General features: G+C 38.8%; 7 protein-coding genes across 7 annotated transcripts; 4 read left to right on the forward strand and 3 right to left on the reverse strand.

The window, feature by feature from the left end:
• Positions 1-2,532: 2,532 nt before the first annotated feature.
• Positions 2,533-3,462, forward strand: AQY1 (aquaporin family protein; the record flags this gene model as incomplete). Its single annotated transcript, XM_022818854.1, has 1 exon — positions 2,533-3,462. The coding sequence occupies one exon, from the start codon at positions 2,533-2,535 to the stop codon at positions 3,460-3,462; it is 930 nt and encodes a 309-aa protein (XP_022675479.1).
• Positions 3,463-4,606: 1,144 nt separating this feature from the next.
• Positions 4,607-5,980, forward strand: MNT2 (glycosyltransferase family 15 protein; the record flags this gene model as incomplete). Its single annotated transcript, XM_022818855.1, has 1 exon — positions 4,607-5,980. One exon carries the CDS (start codon positions 4,607-4,609, stop codon positions 5,978-5,980), a length of 1,374 nt encoding a protein of 457 aa, XP_022675480.1.
• Positions 5,981-6,448: 468 nt separating this feature from the next.
• CNS1 (HSP70/90 family co-chaperone CNS1) lies at positions 6,449-7,561 on the forward strand (the record flags this gene model as incomplete). The annotated part of the gene is made up of 1 exon (XM_022818856.1): positions 6,449-7,561. One exon carries the CDS (start codon positions 6,449-6,451, stop codon positions 7,559-7,561), a length of 1,113 nt encoding a protein of 370 aa, XP_022675481.1.
• Positions 7,562-7,681: 120 nt separating this feature from the next.
• SLI15 (Sli15p) lies at positions 7,682-9,937 on the reverse strand (the record flags this gene model as incomplete). Its single annotated transcript, XM_022818857.1, has 1 exon — positions 7,682-9,937. One exon carries the CDS (start codon positions 9,935-9,937, stop codon positions 7,682-7,684), a length of 2,256 nt encoding a protein of 751 aa, XP_022675482.1.
• Positions 9,938-10,474: 537 nt separating this feature from the next.
• Positions 10,475-12,958, forward strand: SSY1 (SPS-sensor component SSY1; the record flags this gene model as incomplete). Its single annotated transcript, XM_022818858.1, has 1 exon — positions 10,475-12,958. One exon carries the CDS (start codon positions 10,475-10,477, stop codon positions 12,956-12,958), a length of 2,484 nt encoding a protein of 827 aa, XP_022675483.1.
• Positions 12,959-13,170: 212 nt separating this feature from the next.
• ICS2 (Ics2p) lies at positions 13,171-14,610 on the reverse strand (the record flags this gene model as incomplete). The annotated part of the gene is made up of 1 exon (XM_022818859.1): positions 13,171-14,610. The coding sequence occupies one exon, from the start codon at positions 14,608-14,610 to the stop codon at positions 13,171-13,173; it is 1,440 nt and encodes a 479-aa protein (XP_022675484.1).
• Positions 14,611-17,326: 2,716 nt separating this feature from the next.
• LEE1 (Lee1p) lies at positions 17,327-18,787 on the reverse strand (the record flags this gene model as incomplete). The annotated part of the gene is made up of 1 exon (XM_022818860.1): positions 17,327-18,787. One exon carries the CDS (start codon positions 18,785-18,787, stop codon positions 17,327-17,329), a length of 1,461 nt encoding a protein of 486 aa, XP_022675485.1.
• Between the last annotated feature and the right edge of the window lie 943 nt (positions 18,788-19,730).

Here is a 19,730-nt window from a genome sequence, read left to right on the forward strand (position 1 = left end):
TGTACTACTCTACTCATCTCTCTTCTTTTGTATCGATTCGTAAAATTAAAGTGTATTGCTGCAGGTAAAATAGGCTCAAGCTCCCAAGGTTTATTGTTCTTTGTGAGTTGGATCTTTTGGAAGGGGAAGACGTATTTTAGCTAAGGTAAGGATATTTATTATTGAGTCTAATCTGTAACGAGAGGGCTTCGATAAATGTAATGTCTATATCTTATAGCCTCAATGTGAGGGAGTTAGAATAAATCAAATGAACTCAATAAAAAAACAAGGTAAGGAAGACCAACGTCGCGTAATTGTTTGATATTATGTAAACAAACAAGATATGTCCTTCTCTGGAAAACAAGCTGTATACCCTTAAAGATCATCCTATATGAGTCAAAAGTAGCTTTTCGAAAACATCCATCATCTTAGTGTAACAACTTCAATGACTTTATCCTCGAACATGACCAAAGACTTCATTTGTCCGGGTATCAACCAAAAAAAGCGTCTACAAAAAAATAAAAAAAAAAATGAAAGCCTCAATCATTTTGGCAGAATGACTTTTCTACTATATGGTAAATGACAAAAAATGACAAAATATGAAAAAAACAGGACAACAATAAAAAAGGACTAAATCACGTGGATTTAAAAGACGCAGCTCAATACAATCAAGGAAATAAAGGGTTTTGAGCCACTTTGAAATAAGAAATGAACTAACAAATAATAACAATAGGCAAGGGTAGGAAGACGAAAACCGCTTGAGTTTTAGGGCTGTTTGAAGGCCATATGCAGGGTGTGACCTTTCTTTTCCCGGGACCAGGGATATGTTTTCAAGGAGCCGACAACCGGCTGAAATTCTTCGTCATATGATATGTAACGTTCTTTGCATTTAGAACTCTAGATCTGAATATGCATATATACTTATTATGCGGTTCCTTCTGGGCCCGCCCACCTGTGGCTAAGCGGGCTCCCTTCCCTTTTACCCTATATGCAAGTATTCCACATTCATTCTACAGTTTCTTGTTGGTTACATAAAAAATACTCGAAAAAAAAAAAACAAATTACCATTTCTTTTTAATTTCTCCACCCTATTAGCGTCTGCAATGTCAGAAAACCGTATCCCTAATTAAGAATCGGTACGAGGGATGAGTAGTACCCTATTGCCTAGTCCAGCTGATACTATCCAATGAAAACGGTTGGAACCGTAGGATGCTACGTTGAAGAAAGAAAAAAACAAGGTTGACCGCCAATAAGCTTCTAAGAAGTTCTTTCACCTTGTGTTTCTTTCGTTTAGTGCTTCAAGAATGGGTAAGGATACTTTAACCTCATGCATTCTCGCCTTTAGTGCGAAAAGGGGGCTAGATAGGCAAAAAAAAAAACATAAAAAGTATAGGAAAGCACCGCTTTCGACAATTCCACAGCGTAACTAACGTACACACAGCAAACAAAATCCTGACTGACCGTCAAACCATACAACCATTTTTTTTCTTGAATACAATAGGTAAACCTTTCGCAATAGCATAAAACAAAACATAACTTGAATGTAGACTCATGCTAGGGCATGCTCTACTCCGATATACGCTCTCCTGGATTGCGTATCAACCTTAATGAAGGAAGAAAAACCTTCTCTACTTCAATCCATTTCCAGAAGAGACTTAGAAACTATGCAGTACAGACGGAAAACTGGCTAAAAAATTATGACCGTGCATTGTTCAATGCGCTCAAGCCAGCAAAAAAAAAGAAAAGCATGCATGTATCCCTACTTATAACCGAAGAATATGCGTAGAGAACACAGTTTCTTCGTAATCCAAATACCCTAATATGCAAGGTGCATAATCCGAATAGTCAAAAATTAAACAGATGTTTCTTTTTTTCATGCCGATGCAGATGTTTATGTTTACCTTTTTTTTTCCTTATGTTTGATTGCATTGGTTTAACTGGCTCATTTCCCCTGTCTATAGAATTGTGCGGGATTTAGCACTACTTTTATTGCTAATTTTATCCATTAACTAAGTAATTACCTTGGAAATATCACAGCCTAAAAAGCCGAGAGGTGAGCAGGTACTGTACTATTAGTCGGCACATATGCGCATAGTACGAAAGAGAATTCTTTTTTTTCTTTCTCTTGTACGAAACTTTATGGGTTCAAGGTACGGGCAGGTTTTTCTTTACATGTGCAACAGTTCGCATACCACTTAATAGCCAGGAGTTTCTATTCTCTTAATTATTGTATAATACAGTATGGTGTGGATTTTTTGTATTCAGCATTTTGCTCGAAGGAATTTTATATATAAGTGATACCTTTTATGCTGACTTATGGGAAACCCTTGACACTGTCGAGAGACTTCCTCTTCTCCGGCTCATCGTTCTGTAATATTTTTCTTTCTTAATATCTTCTCTCTTTCTTGGTTCACCTTCCTGACGTTAAGAAATTGTTAATTGTATTTGCAGGTGTACACCACATTTAGAATACATCATCTATTACCTTCAAAACGAATATCTAGCGAGTTTTGTTGCAAGCAAAGAACTGGATAATAAATAATAATAACAATAATGTCTTCAGAAGAAATTCAACAACCAGTCGTTAACCGCGACTTGGAAGAACAACGCCCAGTTGCTGATGACGTTTCCAGACAACCAGAGACTGAATACATTCCTCCTTATGAACCAAAGTACAACCAATTGGGTTTCAAGAATGAAACTTACAGAAACCACCTGGTTGCTGCCATTGGTGAGTTCTGTGGTACTTTCATTTTCTTGTGGAGTGCCTTCGTCATTGCTCAAATTGCCAACTCCGATCTCGATGTCAAGCGTACCGGTGGTTCTCACCCAGGTCAATTGATTATGATTGCCTTCGGTTTCGGTTTCTCTGTCATGTTTGCTGTCTTTATCTTCTTCAGAGTTTCTGGTGGTAACTTGAACCCAGCTGTTACTTTGACTTTAATGCTAACCAACGTTATCCCATGGCCAAGAGCTTTGGTTATGTGGTTGGCTCAAATGGTTGCCGGTATGGCCGCTGCTGGTGCCGCTTCTGCCATGACCCCAGGTCCAATTCTGTTCGCTAACGGTCTAGGTGGTGGTTGCTCCAAGTCCAGAGGTCTTTTCTTGGAAGCTTTCGGTACCGCTATCTTGTGTTCTACTGTTATGTTCATGGCTGTTGAAAAGCACAGAGCTACCCCAATGGCTCCATTTGCTATTGGTATCGCCTTGTTCGTCGGTCACTTGATCTGCGTTTACTACACTGGTGCCGGTTTGAACCCAGCCAGATCCTTCGGTCCATGTATCGCCAAGAGATCTTTCCCTGTATACCACTGGATTTACTGGGTTGGTCCAATTATTGGTGCTTTCATGTCTGCTTTGTTGTGGAAATTATTGAAGGTCTTGAGATATGAAACCTGTAACCCAGGTCAAGACGACATTGCTGAAGCCAAGGCTAGAGAATATGTTGAAGCTCACTCTCACACTCATTACGTCGAAAACTAATGGCGCTAAAATTCCCTCTTACCGCACGCTAATTAATAACTCTTCTACCTTGTAATTGAGATAGAAAACGGAAAGAGTAACTATTAAAAGGCTCTGCTGATCCTTAAAAGGATCGATTGGACTATCTATACCAAACCAAAAAAAAAAGTGCAAAACGTTCCAGAGGCGAAATTAATTCTTCTATTAAGACGCACAGTAGCCAATGCTCATTTTGGTGTTGATGTGGGTCTCCCTTCCAACTGAAGTAATTTCATAATACAAAATTACCTAACTCACTTAATTAATAATAGTATCACTATAATAATAATAATAATATAATAATAATAATGAGAGTAAAAGTGTCAATCCTTTTTATTGCTACAAATGCCGAGAAGAAAGATTTGCGGAGACAAAACTCCGGACGTTAAATTTCGAATGAAGAGTTGTTGTCATTTTATTCGTACCTCTTCTCTCTCGGTATATATATATATATATATATATATCATCTGTCCCTTTGTTTTGTCAGAGTCTTCGTACACTTGTTTACGTATTTCATTATCTTACTAATTTAGCTTGAAACAACTAGCTTTAGCAGGCTGGACTTTTCTACAGTGTTTTTTTTTCTTTTGCTATATGACGAATAATATTTTCAGTTTCTAGGCATTTCCTTGTTCCAGAACAATGAAAATAAATGGAAACCATTCAGAAGTAAAAAATTTCTCTGTTATAAGAACATTTTCTTGATCGCGTAAATGTGAAGTTGCATGTACTAATATAACTACCTTTCTTAAAAGTTTCCTAGCGACTTCACAGATAGTCTACGCTCATTTATTCTTTTCGTATTTCAGTCGTTTGTATTGTTTGTCAATAATTCGGTAATTATCTATTGATTCTGATCATTGTAATCACTAATTAGTTTGTCGAAATATTACAGTGAATGACGTGATAGTTAGACTCTAGCTTCAAAATAATTCGTTAAGGTTTGAGTTTGACATTGCAGTTCGATACTTTTTTTAAGTTTCAACGGCTGCTTTTTCATTATACTGTAAATTATACGTACTAATAGTGCATCAGCAAGCAAAACCACTTTGCATACGTCAACATTTAAACTCTAATCAGTGTTTGGTTTATCGAGCAACCGTTAAACATAGACTTGCTACAAAGAATGAGTGTGTTGAATGGGGATATCCTAAGGAGAAGATGGATCATTAATGGTTTGCTCGTTGTGGCTGTTTGGTTTATAATAAGAAACAGCTTGCAATATGGCACTAACGTCGATACAAATGTTCCTACTTCAGAACTTCTTTCGGATTCTGCCGCAAAACCTACTCCAGTACCAGGTTTCGATTCTACGGTTCAACCTAAACCTGAGGATCCCAAGCAAGAAGAGCCAAAGAAAGAAGAGTATGGGCAAAAGGAGGATACCCATGACACATTTTCATGGCCAGGTGTTTCAAAGCCTCCAGCTCTAAACTTAGACAGGCCAAACGATAAGCCAAAAAATAAAAATGTATACCCTTTCAATATAACCGGTGCTGGTGCTGCGTTTGAAACTGTGGTTCAGGGAAAGAAAGATAAACCTAAAGCTTGTTTCGTATCCTTGGTTAGAAACAGTGAAATATGGGAGTTAACAAAATCAATTGCTTCTGTTCAAGACAAATTCAATGGTAAGTTTGACTATCCATGGGTGTTCTTGAATGATGAACCTTTCACGGAAGAATTCAAAAAGCATATCTTGGCAGTCGTACCTAACTCCAAGTTCGGTCTTATTCCAAAGGAGCATTGGTCGTATCCAGATTACATCTCTCAAGAACGTGCTGCGAAAGCGAGAGTAGACATGAAAGATATTATATACGGTGATTCTGAAAGTTATCGTCATATGTGCCGCTTCCAATCTGGTTTCTTTTTCCAACATCCTCTATTGGCTGAATACGATTGGTACTGGCGTGTGGAACCTAGTACCGAGCTTTATTGTACCATAGACTACGATGTCTTCCAGTTTATGCAAGACAACGATATCACCCTAGGTTTTACCATAACCATTCATGAATACCGGGCGACAATTGAAACCTTGTGGGAAACCACTAAAAAATTCCTGGAAGAAAATCCAGGCTACGTTCATAAAGATAATCTTCTTGGTTTTATCTCTGATGATGGTGGTAATGAATATAACTTGTGTCATTTCTGGTCTAACTTTGAGGTCGCAAACCTAAACTTTTACAGATCTAAAGCATACCTCGATTACTTCAATTACCTAGATAAATCTGGTGGTTTCTTTTATGAGCGTTGGGGTGATGCGCCTATCCATTCCATCGCTGCTTCTATCATGCTTTCTCGTGATAGAATTCACTACTTCAATGATATTGGCTACCATCATCCACCTTACAGTAACTGCCCATTCGTTGACGATATTCGGAGTAAGGGTAAATGCACCTGTGATCCTGAGATAGATTTCACCTTTAGGGGTTACGCTTGCGGTAAGGAATACTTTAATTCTCAGGGCTTTAGAAGACCAGAAAACTGGGAGAAGTATACCTAATTCATGAAGGTAGAAAAAAAGCCAAGATAAAAGAAGTTAAGAGTTCAATTCAACGCTATTAATCATGACATTATATAGATATATGTTTATCAACTTGGACCCTCTTATTTTCAAATGTTTTTTTCACGTTTCTCAAGTTTATTTCATTTGCCAATTACTCAGGTATTATCGTGAAGCATTATCTTTCTACATTCAACTTTGCTTAGTTATGGTCACGTGATCCAGTCTGACAGTAAATCCTCATCATATATATATTTTTTTAAGTTTCTTCACTTTTCTTTTGCAAGCAGCTTCAATGTAGAGCTTGTTCATCTCATCGAATCATTTCAGATTAGCACGAAACGAAGCTATTTAGAGATGTTTTGAAAACAGAAAGATGATCTTTTCATTATTGTGTTGGTTTTATTTCTCATATTTATTAGGTCATATATATCGGTGATTCAATTTATCTCCGGACTTCGAAACAATATGGAGAACCCTAAGAAGTATGTGCCTGGTCCAAATGACCCGTTGCTTCCACCACAACTTTCAGAGTTTCGGAACAAGACTACTGATGAAGTCTTGGAGGAGTTGAACAAGATGCCCTTCTTTATGAATAAGTTGGACCCAGATGAGAATAATGTAGAATTGGAGGCTTTAAAGGCCATGGCCTATGAAGGTGAGCCGGATGAAATTGCAACGAACTTTAAAAACCAAGGTAACGATCTATTCAAAGCCAAAAGATACAAGGATGCGAGGGCGATGTACTTGAAGGGGTTAGAAATCAAGTGCGATGTTCCTTCTATCAATGAATCTCTATATTTGAACCTAGCTGCGTGCGAACTCGAAATCAAAAATTACAGAAGTTGTGTTAATTATTGTAGAGAAGCATTGAAGTTAGATGCAAAGAATATCAAGGCTTTCTTTAGAATAGGGAGGGCATATTTGGAAATTGGAAAGTTGAAGGAGTCCTTAGAAGCGGTCGAAGTTGGTCTTGCGATTGATCCTGAAAATGTGGCTTTAAACTCTATACGTAAAAGAATAAATGAAAAATTACAGCGTCAAAGAGAAGCTGAAGAGCGCACGCTAGCGCAGAAACAAAAAGAAAAGGAACTTCAAGAATTCCTGGATCTAGCAATTAAGATCAGAAACATTTCTTTGATAGACACCAAACAACCGGCTGAGCTTTTACAAGATGCAAAACTACAATTGGAAAATCCAGTTGATTTCGAATCGCAGTTGGTCTTCCCAGCTATGGTTCTATATCCAACTACTGATGAGTTCGATTTCATTGCTTCTGTATCAGAACTTTCAACTCCAAATGATCTTCTGGACCTTGTCCTTGACAGGCCGGCAGAGTGGTTCGCTCAACCTGGACACAAAGATTTCTCAAGCAATAAACTCCAAGCTTATATGGAAACTTTGTCTGGGGGCTTAATCAAAGTTGGTAAGAAAGTAACCTTTCACGATGTTCTTAAGATGGAAAAACCTGTCGTGCCTCTCTTTGATAAAGCTTTAAGGATATATTTCGTGCCAAAATCTGAAGCCCAAGATTGGCTAAGCAAGTGGGATAAAAATGCAGCAGTAATGAAGAGATTATAAACACTATAGATATGTAATCAAGCGTCGTCATCTTTAAGTTAATTATAATAAAAATATAAGAAGACAAGCTATCGTCAGTATTGGTATATTGGCATCTTAACATGGCAATGGCTAGACTATTCACCTCTTTTTAAGTTTCTGAAGTCTAGATGTATTAGTCTGAAATACTTCGTCGATATGTAAAACGGGGATAGGACCTAGTACTTTTTCAATATCCCAATCTTGTTGTGATAGCAATTGCTGCTTTAATTTAGTAGCTTCTGCCCACGACATCAAAGTACGTCCAGTTTCAGCATTATCTCCCTCATCATCTGATGCAATTTCCGGTAAAGTTACATCACCATTAGACTCTTCTCCTTTCGGCGGCAACCCTATCATTTCTCTATAATCCACTGTATTAATATCATATAATACCGAATTGGTGTTGGTTGTTTTGGAAAGTGTGGGCAGTGTAGAATTATTATGGTCCAAGAGAATTTTTGTTCTTCTTTTTGATTCTTCGTCCGCCTGAGAGATCCTGCGTTGCTGCATTTCAAACTTTTTCTTCATTTGCTGTTCTTGTTGATTCCGCATCACCTCACTTAATCTTTTATTTAGTTTTTGTTTCAAAACATCCTTTTCCTGTTTGCTGTTTGTGCTGTTTGGAATTAGTTGAAATTTAGTGAGTCTGTCGTGAGCATTTATCTTCTGCTCTAGTGAATTGGGAGATATTAGCGTAGACTTTTGAGCTGGCACAGATGCCTTTGCTCTTGATACTGATTGCATCGCATCTATTGATCCTCCTATTTTTATATGATTGTTTTCACTTGTTTCTGTGACGGTAGTTCCATTTATACGTTTTACAGGGGTAACTTTCTGTATCCTTGGTATTAGTGATTTTCTCTCCTGCACCTTGGATCTGTCAATCAAATTTGATACTCTCCTCTTCAGAGGTTGTACGGTAGTGTTCTTTTTCGGTAGTTGAGGGATTCTGGAATCAAATATGTTTTTCAGAGTGTGATGAATTTTATCTGTGTGAGATGTACTTGACGCATTTTTCCGGCTAGTTGGAGAGCCATGTATGGAAGCCCCTGGTCTTTGCGACCTGTTAGGTGATGTTGTGTTCCTTTTATTACGAATAGGAGATATAGCTCTGCGTTCTGCAGCTTTTCTCTCGAATGACTCAGTTAAATTGTTAGAAAGCCTCTCAAATACATTGCCCTCGTACCTTGGAGACTTAGATTTAAGCTGTGCACTCGATGGTGGTATGTGAGCTGCTGCTGCAGTTTCTTGTTTCTTAAATTGATTATGTTGAAGTGTACCTGACACATATGTTCTCTTTCTATTGTGATTTGGAGTGGGTTGAACGATCAATGGATCTTTGCTGGGTAAAGGTACAAACATGTTGGACCTTCTTTGCGATCGATCTCTGATCGATTTTGTAATAGAATCGCGATGAATCTTCTCATCAAGTGCAAGATCGGAAGCCAGATTATTTTGATCAATATCCTGATCGAGTATCCAAGTATCCTTTGTCACTGCTAATTTAATTTCACCTGTTGAGGTTGAATCCTTATTATCTCTTTGAACCTGCCAAGGAGATGATTTCGCAAGAGAAGATTCTGTGCTTTTTTTTATAGAAGACGAATTCACTTGTAATCTACCAGTATCATCTCCTAAGAGACTTTTGGGAGTAATTGCAGGTTGTACATATAGTCTCTGGTTAAAATTTGTGTTATTGTTGTCCTGTAAATCAGTTTGTTGTGGTCCTTTACTGTCACCTGTATGTTCATCAGTTACATAACGAATATTTGGTTCCCCTGATACAACTGCGTCATATTCGTGAGTTTCAAGTTGTTTTTCTTCTTGGCTATGATTTAGTACCGGTCCCTCCCTTTTCTGATTCTGTGTTTCTCTGTCACGTTGCAGGTCTTCCTTTTGAGCTTGTTCTTGTTCTTGTTCCTCTTTTCGCTCTTCTTTTCGTTCCTGTTCTTGTTTTCTTTCCTGTTCTTGCTTATGTTGTCGTTCTTTTCCATGCTGTTCTCCTTGAGTTTTCGATTTTGTACTTAATGAATATTCTGATCGATTGTATGATATATCCATCTTTTTTGCTGTTTCATCCTGGTCTATTGCATCGCTTTCTTCCCTTGCTTCATCATCATTCATTAAACTCTTCTCAGGACTTACCGGAGCGACTTTTGTACCATCGCCCCTGGGGAAGCCAAGCGCTTCCATTTCCATATTGATCCAGTCATTACTCCGATAGAATATATCCTCTGCTTCCTTGTGGCCCTTCAGTATAACGCCATTAAAGTCATTAAGTGATTCAACTATTGACCGCGATCCACCCGCCTGGTTCTTGAACTTCTTTTTTGCAGCTTCTAATGCCCAATCCATGTCGAACAAAAAAACACAAAACAATACTCAACCATGGAGGTGTCTTAACTCAACTCCTTTAATTCTTGTAACGCGTGAACCTTTATTTTCCACTCCAAGATTTAAACTTGTTTATTGTTGTTTACTATAATATCAATATATTTTATTGTTTTGTATCAGGTCTAATGAGATTCCAGTTAAAAGGAAAGAAAATTTAAGCAAAGGAGCACATATAGCTCCTGTGGTGGCTGAAGGGGTCAAGCTTGGGTTACTCGGAAGTGTATTTTGAGATTTTAAAAGGAAATCGGGCTTGATAGATGCTGATATACTCAATTTGAAGGTGATTTCCCTTTGTAGCTACTTTTGCACGTGATACGTATTTCATCCAGAATTTTTATCTGAGTTAAAAGCCCGGGGAGTTGCATAATGATTGATTTTAAGAGATAAGAACTATGAGAGACAGTGAAGTGTGGTGAGTGGAGGATGTTTCTTGATGAAGCGCCTATTAAGGAGTATATAACTAAGGTGCGACTGGATGACAACGGATAGAATTTCTGGATGATAAACAAGGCAGCTCCTGGTTTTTTTCCTGAGATTCGATACGAGTTGTCGGATTACAACGATGTCCGACACGATGATGATCCTAATTGTTCAATAGATACCAAACTGTTTGATCAAATGTGTCAAAAAATACCGTCTGACATCGAATCTAGTCTTCAAAGTGATCGTTTTTGTCTTAGCAGGATATATTTAGCAGGAAACACATCTGCGTTATCAGCATTGAATTCAACAGACTTTGGGCAGTTTAAGAAGAACTCAGATAGAGAGTATGTTTTAAGGAATAAATTAAAGGAATACCTAGCTAATAGTTCGGAATCAGGGATTCCGTTACCACAGTTTAATCATTTAGATACAGTACTGACTAGGGGATATGACGTAGTAAGAACTCAAAATCGTCGTTGGCGGAATACCATAACAGACCTTTTCAATAGAAAAAAGCGTGCTGGTTCGAGAAGCAGCCGATATGAATTTGGTGTTCCTCAATTGGACTCTCTTATATCTACTGAAATAATAGACAATGTTGGGCCGGAGGTAGACTTCATCGATTTTAAATACGAAAAGAACGGAATCACTCAAATACAAGAGGTTGCGACAAGCAGTTATAACGATGATTTCACAGATGACGGTTATAATAATAGTAATGATAAAAACAATAATAATAGCGATAATAGTAACGGTAATAATATTAATATCAATAAAGGCAAGAATAGAAATGCTACAAGAAGAAGGACCCAGCGGAATGTAACTTTACAGCGGAAACTCAAGATACGACATCTTCAAATGATATCCTTGGGAGCAACAATAGGCGTAGGTTTATTCTTAAATTCAGGGAGAGCTTTTTCCATTGCCGGCCCTATGGGAGCTTTCTTGGGATTCTTGTACGGAGCTTTTGTGATCCTAGCCACATTATTCTCTTTCGCAGAGATTTTAGCATTTATTCCCATGATATCTGGTATATCTGGATTGTGCTCGCGTTTTGTTAGTGACTCGTTTGGTTTTACTGTAGGATGGTGTCATTGGTTATCGTATGCAGTAGCTTTTCCTTCGGAACTTATAGCTAGCGCTATGATGATATCGTATTATAAGCCATTCGAAAAAGTAGCAACTGATAACAGCCATATGGCTGCTACTATTACAATTTTAATTGTTGTGCTCACAGGCATAAATTTACTTGATGTAAGAATATACGGTGAGCTAGAATATATCATGAGTGCTTTCAAACTCCTAGTCGTAGTGAGCTTAATAATATTGGTTATCATATTAAACTGTGGTGGATTCAAAAACACTAGCTACATAGGTTTTAAGTTTTGGACAAAAAACGAATCGCCATCTCCAGATATCACATTTGGCCCATTTAGGCCAACGTATGACCTTGAAGATTATGGGTCTGGTTCTAGAAGAGGAATCGGGGGGTTTGGTGGGGTTATATTAAGCTGCATTACTTGCAGTGTTAGTTCTATCTTCTCTTATATTGGCAGTGAAATTGGGTTCATCGCTGCTCCTGAAGCTCAAAACCCAAGAAAAACAGTTCCAAGTGTTACTAAGAGAATATTTGTAAGAGTTGTGCTCTTTTACTTGCTTTCCATATTCATTGTCGGCACCGTGATCTATGCGGGTGATCCTAGGCTATTAAGAATATTATCTGATGATCGTAAAAGCTCCGATAATAGTATTGAAAGCTATATGGATGTTATCAATAAGCTTGGTGGTATGAATTGTAACAGTCACTTCTCAAACGATAACTTTTTTAACGAATCTTCCAATCAATCACCTTGGGTGATCGCGTTCAAATCTGTAAAACAGTGTGAGCTTGCTAACATTATCAATGGTGTTTTTGTGTGCATAGGAATATCTGCAGCAAGTTCTCAACTTTATGCTTCTAGTAGAACGCTGTATTCGATGGCTTCACAGAATAAGGCACCTATCGTTTTCACATATTGTTTCAAAAACGGAGTTCCTTACACAGCAGTCTTATTCTGTGGAGCTCTAGGCTTTCTGAGTCTATTGTGTTTGGATTTGAGAAGCACAGAGGCTCTTTTGCTCTTTGTTAGTATCGGAAGTACAGGATCAGTGATCATGTGGCTTGGAATGAATCTTTCATTTTTGAGATTCTATCTCGCCCTCAAAAGACGTCCTGATATTATCGATCGGAATTCTAAAGAATATCCTTATAAATCACCATTTCAACCGTACCTATGCATCTTTGGAATTGTGTCCACTACACTACTTCTTCTGATGAGTGGCATTCAAAACTTTTTTGTTTGGAAGACATCGAACTTCATTTCATCGTATATGATAATAGTAATTTTTGTTGTACTATATGTTGGGTATAGTATTGTTCGCAACAGCTCAATTCACCATTTAGAGCAAATAGATCTGGATTCCGGCAGAAGGGAAATGGACAGGGTTCTTTGGATTGAAGACGCTAATTATACACTAAATGTTCGTGAGGTTTTTCACGAGATTTTCAGTTACGTGTGAGAATATATATTCAATGATGGTATTAATACGTACTAGTATTAGTATTATGGGTATCCTAGGGGTATATATATTATTAATATTTATTTAGGTGCTTACGGAATTCAAAGTACTTGTTCTATTGGTCAAACGGGTTAATTAGATTTAATATAGAGAGTAATGCGTCCTTATGCTGTTTTTATAACGCTGAGAATATCTTATTAATGAGGCGAGTACTAATCGGTCTTCAAAAAGTCTATCAACGTCAACATTTCGTCATCCTTATCTTTGTTCGAGTTTTTTTCTTTATATAAATAGCATGAAGAAGACGATGATGAATCACTTGAAGGCTGTGAGCTCGAGCCTTCTTCCGATATAGTGGATGCTAATCTTTTTTCGAAGTACGTTTTGTATTTTCTGTATCGTGGAGGTCTTTCCATCTTAAAAGTTGTAACAAAGTCCAAATTGATTTTTGGATCGGTTACGCTGTCACCAGTTTCCGGTAAACAGGCAAACACTGATCCACGCCTTTCGATCCCATTCAGCTTTGCAAATTGGTGGAAATTTTCAAAATGACCATTCGAGTTTCTGCGGATTTGCTCTTTTGTGTTTTCAATGGTCAATTTGGGCGAAGGCACTGTTGAATGTTTCTTGTATGTGTTGCAATAGCCTGTTGTCTCGATCTTGAACAATTTCGGTAATTCGCCGCTACAGGCCGAAAACTCAGACTCCGAAGTTGAATTCTTCCTCAACCTAAAGGTGGAATTATCGAATAATAGTGTGTGTTGAGAATCAGAAATTGCAGATGCTCTTTTATGGAAAGTCCCTCTTGGAGACATCTGAGGCGACATCTGAGGAGTTACTATTGATGATGTTGACATGCGTGAGAGAGATTGCCTCTTTTTGAATTCCTGCAACTGTCTGCCTGGATTTTCCAAGCTCGATTTTCTACTACTCCGCAGGAAGGCAGATCTCAATCCCTGGAGGTCAGCTTCGTCATAATGGGACTCTTTGTCGCTGTTGCTATGAGAATCAACTTGCGAGCCAATCCGATAGCTTCTAAGTTGATTGAATAAGTTTTCACTTTCGTTTTCAAAGTGTACATGTTCTTGCAATGGATTTGCAGACAGTTCTGCACACCCTTTAAGGATTGGGGCATCCACTGAAAATGATGACAAGCTAGAACAGGTTCTTGAATTTGCGCTTCTTCTGGGAGAAGATTCCTCTGAACTTGGATAGGAATTTCCAGGTCCTAGAGAGCTCTGACCAGAGTTCATTGCCCTGTGATGGTATTTAGATAACAGATCTTTCCCTGGGGGAGCACATTGTCTCTTTGATTCAGAGTCGGCTAGTGGGTCAATTTCCGAATTGACGTCGAAGTTGGGAAAGCTGAAGTTTCGCATGCGAATAGCCACTGGATTGTTTTCCAACTGTATGGGTGATCTTAGAATGTAATCCCCGCTTCCGTGACTAGAACTGGACTGCGATGAGGAGCTCCTGGTATGAGACTTTCTTGTGTAATTCTTTGCCGACAGAGGGCTTGTGTTTGAATCTCCCATACTAGAATCGCCTGTAGAATTCTCATAACGATTAGTAAAATCGAAATCATAATCCGTCGACGACAGATAATAGCTGGCACGGGAGTTGTTCGCAACTTGAGCCATATTAGAATGCATATTATGTTTGATCTGTGACGGGTATTAACTCATTTACACAACCGAACCTTTCTGAAATCTGAAAGAATATCCCAATTAAGCTCCGAACTCCATATCCTGTTTGTTCTTGGTCTTATATATATATATATATTCATGTAAACTTAAAGATATACCTGGACTCGTACACACTACGACCACTACTGCTGCCACTTCGGTGATTTGAATCAAGATTTTACTACTAAGTGCCGCACCTTGCTAACGGCGATGTCAGAGTTCGTGCATGTCAGCTTATAATTCAATTATATTATGTACCTAGACAGAACCATAGGTAGAACCGTTTTTTTATTCAATACATAAATCAGGAAGATGAAGATTAGCTGGAGACATATAAGGCCACCCACGCACACTTGACTATCTACTCTACCCTACGCTACCTACTTGTCTGGGGAATGATTGAACTTACTTTTGGTCCAGACTCGTTCCCTCGTAAAAAAAAAAAATGGTGCAGTACGGAAGAATAGCGCAAGCGGTGATGTAGTTTTGCAATGTGCTTATACAGGAAGGACTTTAGTTTTGGCTTAAGAGCCGTACGACGTTCAATATCGAACGATGTGCGATGATCCTAGCCTCGAAAGATGGAAAAAAAAAAAAAAAGTTGGGAAAAAAGTTAACAATCGTAAGAGGAAATATAATCGGAGCCAAAATAGCCATACCGGAGAAGTAAGCTTAATGCCTACTGTGAAAGCCTCTTAGAAAGATTTCGAATAATGGAACCCTTCGGACCATTAACGATGCATTTCCTTCTGATATTTTAGAGTTTGACAGGCACAAACTTTAGGCTACCACTCATTGGGACGTGGGGGAGGGTGGGAGGCGGAAAAATAGAGTTCTAAAGTTTCAAGGAATGAATAGAAGCGGCCGTACCATCCTATAGCATATCAACAGATTGGGTTGTTAGTCGCGTTAGTAGCTATTATTCACTATCAGTGGTGATTACCTGCCTCATTTCAAGGGACGCAGTGAAGCGTCAAGAAGCATAAGTTAGGCGCTAGTCAATAGCGGTTGCTGCGTAGAACGAAGTGAAATTGATGATTATTGGTTTGTGCGCTGTCCTTTAGGCGTTGAGATAGTAGATTGCAAACCCTTTTAAGGCACGTACGGCCCATTTGAAAATTAGAAGCTGCTAAGGAGGGATTTGACCTAAGACAGAGCAAACGTTCATTTCTTTTGGGCCACTGACGCAATAGAAAAGACTGTAGTTCTTGAACTTTTTTTTTAACGGCGAAAGCAAAAAAAAATAGGAACCGCTTGTCAGACAGAAACATTTGCTGAAAGGATAAACCCTCACGGCTGTTAAATCCTCGCATTGCTAACGGAGGAATGAATGAAGGGAAGGAAAATATCCACACGCGAAACATTCTATGCGGAAAATTATTTAATGAATACGATTGTTACGTTACTGTTAAAAGCAAGATGATAATGCGCGACTACATACGCTGCCGGTTTTTCTTTTGTCAAGGCACATGTACCGAAGCCGGCGTGAGTGGAAAAAAAACTTCTGTGCCTGAATCATTCGGGCGATAGGCAACGCCAGCAAGGCTAATTTGCCATATTCACATGGAATGTTCTCTATCAGTATTGTGAATATCAGAGCTTCTTGGTAAAAGGAAAGTTAAATTGTAAGAACGAAGCTTCTGCAGAATGTTTCGTTTTCACAACATTCACAAGACAATGGAAGAAAGAAAAGCGCTTCTTCCAACATGTTACGGCGTGCCTGTGTGTCCGACGATCCATGTGAAATGTTACGTATATATTATTAGAAAAAGAGAAGACAAAAGCGAGTGTATTGTGTATACGTGTATAATTCATTTTTAACCTATCACCAGTTTTGCTCGGTCCAGCCAAGCAACTATGTAGGTCAACAAAAAAAGTCTGCGAGAAGGAGAGGATAGAAATGAGGGAACCTAACATTTGCAAAAGTAAAGGAATAAGGAGTAAAATGTGAAGAGGAAGAAAATATCTTTTAGAAAACAGGACGACGACCTTGTTTCAGTAGTAAAATTAAGAAGAAAAAAAATAGAAATCGAAATGCAGAATTATTCGATTGACGTCAGTCAGATATTCATTGAGGAAGATAAAGTTGAGCGTTCCCATTGCTCATCATGAGCCAGAAATAAAAAGAAAACCAAACCCTTTGATTAAGGGTACATTTTTTACGTTTTTAGACAGTGTTGTAGCACTCAGTGAGATGTTTAATATTATTTTTTCTGCGGCTTTTTGTTAGAATGACAGAGTGAAAGGAGGGAGAAACCAATATGACCCCCCGTACGGCCGTTATCCTGGAGAGTTCAGAGACACATACTGTTGTAGCTTAGAATATACTCAGAGCAAAAAAAAAAACGACACACAACAAAATAACAGAAGAAGATTGCGTCACCACACTGTAATCAACTCTGAAATGTGATAGACTCTGACTCACTATGACTAGTCAATAATCATTCTTTGCAGATTGTTTTAGTCTTTATATTGCGTGGTTCTTTCTGGGTGAAGAAAGAATAGTAAGGAGATATATGACCAAGTGAACCACGTAGCTGCTACGCAGTTAGAAAACGCTGAGGAACCGGCTTTTGTTTTAGTAAATTATTTTTGTTTTTGACTTTTATTTGATAACATTGGTTTGATTTTGGGTATCATTTTTTTTTTTAATATTATTTTTTGTTGGTGCCTTAAACAAGATTTAGTAGATGCCTCCATGTAAATCATCAAACATGAATTGTGTATCACCTGAAGCATTACTGCGTGCATGCGCAGGGAAACCTTGAGAATTAGGTACCATGTTCGCCTGATGTGGGCTAGCTGACTCATGTGACAAGTGATAAGTATTAGCATTAAGCTTATCTTCATCCTGTTCTTCTATCTTAAACCTGTTTAAGTTATTCTCTAATTGCTCTAGATTTTGCCAATACTCGATGTTTTGGTTCGAGCTTGTCAGGTTGCGCCAGGCAAAGTCAGAGCTTGAAGAGGAAGAAGAGTAAGAGAGTCTTGGCTCACTGGCTGAAGAAGAAGAAAATGAATTAGGTGCAGAGAGCGGCTTAGTCGTCATTGTGGAGGCTTTGTTAAACGATTCCCTGCGTCTATTTTCATTTGGAGTTAGCAAGTCAGACAATTCATTGGGCAAAAGGGTCTCTTCTAGCTGAAGCTCGGTAGGTCCATAATGAGAGTTTGGGCTTGTGTATTCCGAATACCTAGTAGGGTAAGCATATGTGTTACTTTGAGCGCTTGATGGAGCTTCATAACTATATGTGAACATCTGCGGAGTGTTTGGCCCCTCCATAGCGTAGGTGTTATTGCCAATAAATTCAGAGTTTTGCATAACTTCATTTGAAACCAAATTGCTGTAATTGATGGGCGAAGTTTGTTCTGAAGTCCACATAAAGGAACTCGAGGAGTTTGTAATCGGTGTCGAAAACTGTTGTTGTTGTTGCTGCTGCTGCTGCTGTTGTTGTTGTTGTTGTTGTTGTTGCTGTTTCGATATTGTGGTGAATGTTGTTCGATAAGCAGGCAAAGCTGGAGCCAAGCCTGGCCCCGACATATGTTCTGCTCTTGCGGATCCTGCGACAATATTACCCGAGTTGTGGTGCTTATTAGAAATCGAATTGGAAATACCATTGGAATTAGAATTAGGATTGGAATTAGGATTGGAACTGGAATTCGAATTAGCCGCATTTGGCAAAGAGGACCTCCGTGGGTTGAGTCTTGTGCCATTGGGTAGAACGTGTGCATTAGCACATTTCATCCCAAATTTGCAATTACCCTTCTGGAAATACTTGCATGTCTGTTCGCTGACAGCACTGTTCAAATCGTGGGAAAAGGGACAGGAATCACCCGCTTGACAGTTCCCTTGCACAAAAAACTTGCATGGCACATGCGAATAATCCTTCTTAGGAGCAGAATTTTTCGTAATCAATAAGTGTTCGATAATGGCCTTCTGCTGCTGAGAACTAAACCCTTGTTCGGGTGATCCATGCTCAACAACAGAGCTACTACCATCATATTTATCATTCTCACCGTTGGAATTCATACCGCTGTTGTTAATGTTGCTGCTATTGTTACCAGCGGAAGAAGAATGGCTATGACTGTGTCTTGATCTGTTGAAATCGTGTCTAGTCCTAGACCCAGGCCGAGAATGCTTCTTCATCTCACGTAAAATTAATTCCCTATGATGATAGACTATGTTCTAACCCTACTAACACTAAGATTTACTGTTAACTATCTGTCGTATTCACTATCTGTCGTTATGTCTATGCTTTCCTCGAGTTCGTCATCTCTTCTCTTCTCATCCCCCCGATTTTTTATAATGTTTCACATTTATAGATCCCTTATTCTTTCTGAGAGATTAAGGAAGAAAAATAATATTATAATATAGTCAGGGCAAGACAGGGCCCGAGTACCTTTTAGTTGCGATGTGCGGAGGTTGGGACTTCTCCAAGGCCCTCGACTCGTGTAGAGAGTGCATACGAAATTGATACTATTTTGATACGAATTTGATTTGATATAGAACCGAGGGCAGACAAACGTAAATGACAGGCCCCTCAGAGACACGTCGTACATAAAACAGGTTCGAAGGGGTGGGAGGGTTTGGTCTGGATTTTTTTGGCCAGATTATCCTCTTCTCGGTTTTTTTCTTTCCAGACGTGAACAGAACACCTTTGGGCAGAGTGCTAGTTGCCGTCTTGTATGGATATACGATATGTAAATTAGTGTGTATATAATATAAGATGAATGTCAGTGGTTCTAATGGCACATACAGAAGCAATTTGCCATAACGGGAGGGACAAGCCTGGAGCCTAATACTCTCCTAGTAGATCGAAAATGGTGGCGATCTAGAATACTTTTTTCTTTTCTTTGCATTGTTCAATCTAACGTCTTCGCGATGGCCCCTCTTTGTATAAACCACCCATCCTCTCCCTCTTCTCCCCTTATATATATATTATTTGTATACTTACCTAGAGATTGAAAAATGAGTCTTCGGTAGTCTTTGATCACGTGATTGCTTACGGGCGATATTGTATTGGGCGAAACTGGGGGGTGTAAGCCATCTTGCCCGCTGGGGAGGGAAGGCGGGTCTCTAAACGCTCCCT

The sequence above is a fragment of the Kluyveromyces marxianus genome, chromosome 3 (genome assembly GCF_001417885.1).
Source record: "Kluyveromyces marxianus DMKU3-1042 DNA, complete genome, chromosome 3".
NCBI classification, from domain to species: Eukaryota; Fungi; Ascomycota; class Saccharomycetes; order Saccharomycetales; family Saccharomycetaceae; genus Kluyveromyces; species Kluyveromyces marxianus.